Source organism: Myodes glareolus, chromosome 1 (genome assembly GCF_982192425.1).
Source record: "Myodes glareolus chromosome 1, mMyoGla1.1, whole genome shotgun sequence".
Classification (NCBI taxonomy): domain Eukaryota; kingdom Metazoa; phylum Chordata; class Mammalia; order Rodentia; family Cricetidae; genus Myodes; species Myodes glareolus.
Genome location: NC_142026.1, coordinates 112,461,344 through 112,468,330, shown reverse-complemented (window position 1 = coordinate 112,468,330; position 6,987 = coordinate 112,461,344). Strand labels below are relative to the sequence as shown.

At 47.7% G+C, this 6,987-nt stretch overlaps 1 protein-coding gene across 1 annotated transcript; it reads right to left on the bottom strand.

The window, feature by feature from the left end:
- Positions 1-2,537: 2,537 nt before the first annotated feature.
- Tcf21 (transcription factor 21) lies at positions 2,538-5,492 on the bottom strand. Its single transcript, XM_048425361.3, has 2 exons — positions 4,730-5,492; positions 2,538-3,087 (listed from the first exon to the last, which is right to left on the bottom strand). The coding sequence occupies exons 1-2, from the start codon at positions 5,177-5,179 to the stop codon at positions 2,998-3,000; spliced, it is 540 nt and encodes a 179-aa protein (XP_048281318.1). The 5' UTR covers positions 5,180-5,492; the 3' UTR covers positions 2,538-2,997.
- Between the last annotated feature and the right edge of the window lie 1,495 nt (positions 5,493-6,987).

The window sequence follows — 6,987 nt, the reverse complement described above, 5'->3', positions numbered from 1 at the left end:
CATTTGCCTGATCCATCTGAAAGTGCTTTCCCTAAGATACTTTTTATAGTTTAAATGTCACATGACACTCCTCCTCATCCTTCGCTCTTGACTCTTCTGGCTTGGGGCAAAGGTGTCCACTATTCCTGATTTGCAACTACATATAAATTGTGGCACAGAAACCTAGGCTGGGTACCAGGTAGTTAGGGAATTTCAGACCTAGGGGGAGATGTGAGAACAAAAGGAACAGGGAAGCTGAACATGGTGAGGTGGGTATCATTTGCTCTAGAAGGGCTAGTGGCAGAGAGGTGTTTAGGCTGTGAGTGGAAAAGAGAGGAGAGAGAGAGAGAGAGAGAGAGAGAGAGAGAGAGAGAGAGAGAGAGAGAACACTCACAAACTCACTCCCAGGGAGTTTTTTGAAGCCCAAACCCAGTTAATTGCTCTTTGAATTCTCTGAATTTGCACTCACCCATCCAGTCTCGAATTCTGGGGACACAGCTATGTCCGGACCTGGAGCTCAGCTGAGCCCCTTGATAGGAGAGTTTGGCCCCGTCACCTGATGTTAGCATCATCTTGAGCTCTGTCTTTGCTCACTGAAATTTTCTGGATTTTGTGGGAGTCATCTTGGTAGACAGTTTTAGAACACGGGCAAGAGGTGGAACAGTAAAGTGGGGTGGCCAATGCTGTGAAGAGACTCGGTTCAGTCTCTGCAATCAAAAGACAGTACCTTAAAACACATCATTTGAGCTTCCTGCCTCAAACACGTTTAGTCTGGATGTAGGCTAGATACCCACCTGCCTACTCATACAAGTACTAGATATTTACTTGCAAGGTCCAGTCTTTCACAAAGAGGTCACACATGTTATAATTTTATTGAGCTGTATTAAAAGTTGGGCAGTGACTGAGGAGAATACAAATCCAATTATTACTAGTGTTACTATCATTTTTTTTTTTTTACTTGCAAGGAACAGAAAACAGAATCTGGCCCTGTGAGGAAACTGCCCCGTGTGGGACCAGGAGTTTGGTTTCTCATAACCTTTCTCCTCAAGTCAAGCCTACAGATTATAAGTAGGAGGAACAAAGGCTTTTAAAAAAATCTGTGCGTTTGTAATAGAAAAGGAGAGAAACTAGGGTTCTGAGAAGTCGCCAGTGCAACGTGCTCAGAATGTCAAGAATTTACTTGGTTTTAAAAAAAACCGTGATTAGAAACTTGGAAATGCTTGCAGGGCTAACGGCATGTGTAAGCGCATCATGTTGGCGACACCAACCTTCCTTCCCTCAGAATCTCTGAATCAGCCCTGGCGAGGACTCTGTCTCTCCTCTCTGAGGTTGGAAGTGAAGGCCTGTGTGAGTCTGAGCAGGTGGCAACGCCTAGAGTTTGAACTGAACTCTTGAAAGTCAAGTTGGGATGGTTAGAGGAGTCACCTGACACCTTGAAATACCCTCCATGGCAAGTGTAAAAGCAACGTGGACGAAGAGTCAGGAGAGGTGGATGGACTTTTGCATCGGTGGCACGGTGGCTTCCCAGGAGGGACAATCCAGAGTGGGGAGAGGTTTCCCGGACTGCTCCGCCCCTCGTGGCCTTTGGGGTTGACTGGAGGTGTCAGCGCAGGAGAGGAAGTTATCCTAACGCCAGGTACCATACCTATCAAATCCCGTTAGAAAAAGAGAAGCGGGCGTATTGGGGCGGGTGTGTGTGGGGGGGGGGGGTCGAAAAGAAAGAGCAAGCGAAACGGAAGTTTCAAGGCCTCTGCGAGGGATAACAGTATAAATAACCGAGGGCGTCTTGTAAACACTGCGGTCATAACCCCGAACATTAAACAGCCGCGGTGGCATCTGGCGCATCGCCGCGGCGGGCTGCTCTAGGGTAGAGGCAGCAGGGTCCCAGGCTCCTCGGCCTCGCCTCTGTGTTTATCTCAACCTAATCTTCCCCAATGGGCTGTTCCTCAGCCTGGAAGATGTTTAAGTTAAGATCCGGCCGGCCGGAAGTCTTGGCCGGAGCTGAACGCAAAGGGTAATAACCGCACCTGAAAAGCAGGCTTTGCACGTTTAGTGTTGCAATTAATTAATTATCAGCAAGAAACAAGCACAATATTTTCTGCCTTTGGAATTCACATTTAGCTCCAATCCCTCTTCACTGGTTTGCAAGCACGTATTTTTTTTTTTTTTAAAATCACTGCTGCACACGGAAAGTTATAAAATTTTCGCAGTGTATTTTCCTGCTCTTCTGAACAGTTACACCGTAAAATAGTGGAGAGTTGGGTTTTCTGTTCGTCGTTGTCCTCGGGTCTGTGTGACCAGATGACTGTCATCTTGCTCACTCACTATTTACAGTTATATTGGTTTTTGGTGGGCTTAAAATAACATGCAACAACTCTTCAGATGTTTTCGGTAGGAAACACGGCTTCTCTTTTCCTAGTGGGAATCGGAGTTAATCTTTTACTAGAAGTTTGGATTAAATGTTAAGAGAACTATTTTTTTTATCATTAAACATCCCATACTTTCCACTGTTCTTCACAAAGTTTTTTTTTTAAAAGAAATCACACCAATGCCTAGGCTTTTAGCAATATAAAGAAAGATTTATTTTCGAAAGTAGCAAAACCTGTTTGAAAAAAATATATTTCTTTGAGTGACTTACTTTATAAATGTGACTATCAAAGTCAGCTATTCTATGATCTACACTTTACAACATATTGTACAAAAGATACACATTGATAGGCTCTTATTATCTATTTATATATAATATATATAATTACATATTGCACTTGGACCAGCCAGGCTCGCAGTCATTCATGGCAGACGTTAATAAAGTTAAATAGATGGGAATCTGTAAGTACAGTTGGTCTCCTTTGGTTTGGAAACGAATCTCCTCGTCGCTGTTAAGTGTTCTCGCGGGGTGGGATGGGGAGAGGAGCGAGGCAAGGCTGCAGCAGAGACAGGGAGGGGAGGGCAGGGGTCGTCGCCCTCGCTGGCCCACTGCCCCCGGAGCGCAAGGTTCCCAGACTCGCACCTCCAAGGTCAGGACGCGGTGGTTCCACACAAGCGGCTCCCGGTCACCACTTCCTTTAAGTCACTCTCAGGCTTGCCGGCCACCATAAAGGGCCACGTCTGCAAGGGAGAAGAGGGCGGAGGAGGTAAGAACTCTTGGACAGGGAGGAGGGGTCAGCCCCGAACCCTAGTTACCGGAGGGGCGCCTGTGCGAGGGCTGTGGGCACCGAGGTCACTGGTCTGCGGTTTACTAGGTGTGCTAGTGCCTGGCAGGATAAAGCAAACAGCTTCAGGTGGCGGCGGCGGGCTTTTAGAAGTATGGCGAAAGAGATCTCATTCTGGGTTCTAAGTGGAACCCTTAGAGGAAGCCCAGCCACAGCCTCAAGGAAGATACTCTAGGGGTCTGAGCAGGGCCGGTGGGGAGGATGGCTGTCCCAACTACCGGCTGCAGTTACAGGTCCACTGAGACACTGGTCCAGCATCCAGGCCTTCTCGCTTTTATTGACTCCCGTTTCTCTCCCAATGCAATCCTACCTATTACCACAACTTGAAGTCAGTCAGTATCCCAGGAAGGGTGTGTGCGCTAATAAAAGACATAGTAGCATTTTATTTAAGATCCCTCTATTACGGAGAAAGCAAAGCTCGCCTTTTTCCTTTCTTCTTCCTTTCTTTGGGTTGTTAAATAATAGAAAAAAATGTAAGTTTTCTTTGTTTTTGATACTTAAAGATGAAAGTAGCACCAATGACAAATGTTCTGGTCGATAATCTCATTCTAGTTTTAGGTTGTAAAAAAAGGCTGCTCAACAATCCTAAAAAAATAAACTTTTATTTGGAGGGAAAATATTTTTCCTGGCAAAATGTGTTTTAGCATCCCCTCCCCCAATTCCTGAGAGCAGCTGAAGGAGACGACTCAACCCTCTCTGTGAGAGCCCGCCAGAGGGATATCTCAACCTTATCATATGTAAACAAAGTCCTTAGTAAGGTGGCTCCCCCCCCCCCCAAAGCCTGCACGTTTGAAAATGGAATCAAACGAAAGAGGAAGTTAAAAAAAAATTCCTAAACAGTAAGACGCCTCTGAGAAAACTGGTTCAGCAATCAGCATTTGCTTTTCAAAAATTAGGCTCAGCTCATGTCCCACGAGTTATTAAGGTAAAGTCAAGGCGTTCTTCATTGTGACTGATCGGACCTATGACTGAAATACTCCTAAGTACTCGAAGACCTGTGCGGATTTACTGATTATGTTGACAGTAGCTGGAATTTCTGGGGTTTAAAAATGGTAATCTACTTAGACAAGCACAGAATATTTAAGAAGCTGAGGGATTTGCATGGACAGTTATGGAGGTGGAGGGACATAAATATGTCTGTATTTAATAGTCCTAAATATACGCGAGAACAGAACGGAGTTGGATGTTTACAAGAATCAGAAGGGGAGCTTAAGTTTTGCACCTAGCTAAAAAAGATATAGTCAGATGTCTTACGGGTGGTCAGCATCTTGTCAGTTTCACGACAGCGGAAATGGCGCTGGCACCCTACTCGGGGATCCCTCGTCTTTGCCAGCTGAATACCCTCAGAAATCCCTTAATGGGGTGCCACGTCAAACCCTTGCACAAATCACTCCCGGGATCGCAGGACTCAGTGCAGAAAGCCAGGGAGCTGCGAGGGGCCCTCGCGAAAGTACCCAGACGTGGTAGGCCAGCAGTGACCAAGGTGTCAGGGGATCGCCCGCTTCCCCAGGCCCAGCGAGCAGCGAGGGAGAACTCACCAGGTTAACTGGGTGAATGTAACCGTTCTCATACTTGTCGTTGGCCAGGATCTGCCTCAAGTGCGCGATGTAGCTGGACGCCAACCTGAGGGTGTCCAGCTTGGAGAGCTTGGTGTCCGGGGGCACCCAGGGCAGGGTGGTCTTGAGTCTGGAGAAGGCCTTGCTCAGCACCCGCATGCGGGCCCGCTCGCGCGCGTTGGCAGCGTTGCGCTGGACCTGCTTCCCCTCCTGGCTGACCCCACTCAGTGGGCTCTTCTTGGTGGGCGCCTTCCTCCTCTTGCCCAGGCCACTGCGACCCTTCTGTGGAGACCCGTTCTCGCAGTTGGAGCTCTCCTCGGTGCTCTCGTTGGAAGTCACAAACTCCTTGTTGGAGTCCACTTTCAGGGAGTCACATTCCAGCATCTCCACTTCTTGAAGGTCTTCTACATCACTGAGGGAGCCAGTGGACATGTTTAGAGGGGGGTTGGGGAAGGAAAGAGAGAGAGAGAGAGAGAGAGAGAGAGAGAGAGAGAGAGAGAGAGAGAGAGAGAGAGAGAGAGAGAGAGATTAAAGAGCCTTTAAAGTATTGGAGCTGCCACTTCGTGTATGGGGGTTCGAGTTGGGATCTGGCAGCTTAGTCTCAGAGCTTCCCCTGGCAGAGTTGTGGAAGCGACCACAAGGGAACCTGCGACAGGGAAACCAGCGCTCTTTTTCCCCACCCCCGGAGTCCCGGCCTTAATGGAGAGTGAGAGAGCGCCGAGGAATTTGGTGAACACTAGGAATTTATCTAGGGAATAGAGAGGCGGATCCATGCAGCCCAGGGGAGGGGCCTGGTAGGCCCTACAGACTTCCTAGACCCCTTTCAGAAGCACTGGAGACTCTGAGGCACAGACCCGGGTTTCCAGCAATCCATTGCAATGCGCATTTACTAGTTTCCTTCTTCCATCCTGGTCCTGGGGAAGGGGATACTAGCGCTACTCCGAGTCCTTGCCTCTGCTCACCTCCTAGCCTCCCCCGTTTTTCTCTAAGGGAATCTCAACTGATTGTTACTGAGAATCTCAGAAAGATGGCCAGGTCCTTTGCTCTTAGTGGGCCTTCCCCCTAAAGCATCTCGCAGGCAGGCAATCTTCCTCCCTCAAAATACCAATTAAAATCCAGCTGCCCCTGGCTAAGACCCCACAAGACCACAGGGCTTTACGAAGACTGCATTCCCACGTACTGGGTGATATCAGCAGTCCTAAGCCCTATCAGTCACGAAGAAGAGAGAATTATTTTACCTCGATCGTGTCCACCGATCCAAATTTTCGAAAAGCAAATGCCGATCACCGAGCCGATTTTTTTTTTCTCAGCTGCATTTTACTGCTTAAGTTTTACCTGAGGTAGATTGGGAAAGGAAGCTTTTCACGGAACCTTTGTGGTACTGGAAAGGAAGAGAAACGAAGAAAAAGAAAAGCCATTAATATACTGTTAATTTGAAGGTACCAGGGGGGGGGGGACTGCTAGTGTGTAGGAACACAATTGACATGCACATGTATACAAACACACACACACACACACACACACACACACACACACACACACAGTGTTGACTGGGGATGAGTCGAGAATGAGAGGGATCATACGAATTTGTGTAGCATATTTTGCTAGCTGAGAATCTTTTCCTAGTGGGATTAAAAACTTTTGTGCAAATTCTTGCCAGAAATTCATTCACAGGGTCTTAAAGAGTCAGTCACTCCAGGACATCTCTTTGCCTGACACCTTTTGTAAAAACTGCAGATTTCCTGCTCAGGCCCGCTTCCTTTCTCTTCTCCCTGCCTCTTGGCTACCAGGTTTTCCCATGGAAAGCTGGCTTAAGAAAACACAAACTGGGGCATGGCTTTCAGAAAAGGCCAGTTTCCAGCCTTAACTCCACCTGGAATCAACTTTCTCCAGGAATGAGATGATCTTCTAGAGGTGGGTGGTGGGTAAGAAGAGAAGCAAAGGGAAACAGAACCCGAGGGTGGAATAAAGTGGATGCCAAGAAACCAGGGAGATGAGATGGCTCTCCCCCACCCTGCGTCAGATTTTCTTGTTTTACAAACGAACCCTGAGGAGGGGGACAGGAGAGACACAAGAGGAGCTCTCAGTTTGGTTAGAGTCCAAACCCCTCAGTTCCACTCACATCTGCCTCTCTAATCCAGGCTCGGATGGGAATTCACCAACCTCTAAAGCTTTGTTTTGTTAGCAGAGATTTGTTTGCTTTCCCCCTATGCTGTAAACTAAACAGATTGTCAGCAAAT

Excerpts from the sequence above, each read along its gene's own strand:
- Tcf21 (XM_048425361.3), bottom strand. The coding sequence starts at position 5,179 with ATGTCCACTGGCTCCCTCAGTGATGTAGAAGACCTTCAAGAAGTGGAG. Across the intron at positions 3,088-4,729 it reads ACATTCACCCAGTTAACCTG|ACGTGGCCCTTTATGGTGGC; the intron begins GTGAGTTCTCCC and ends TCTCCCTTGCAG.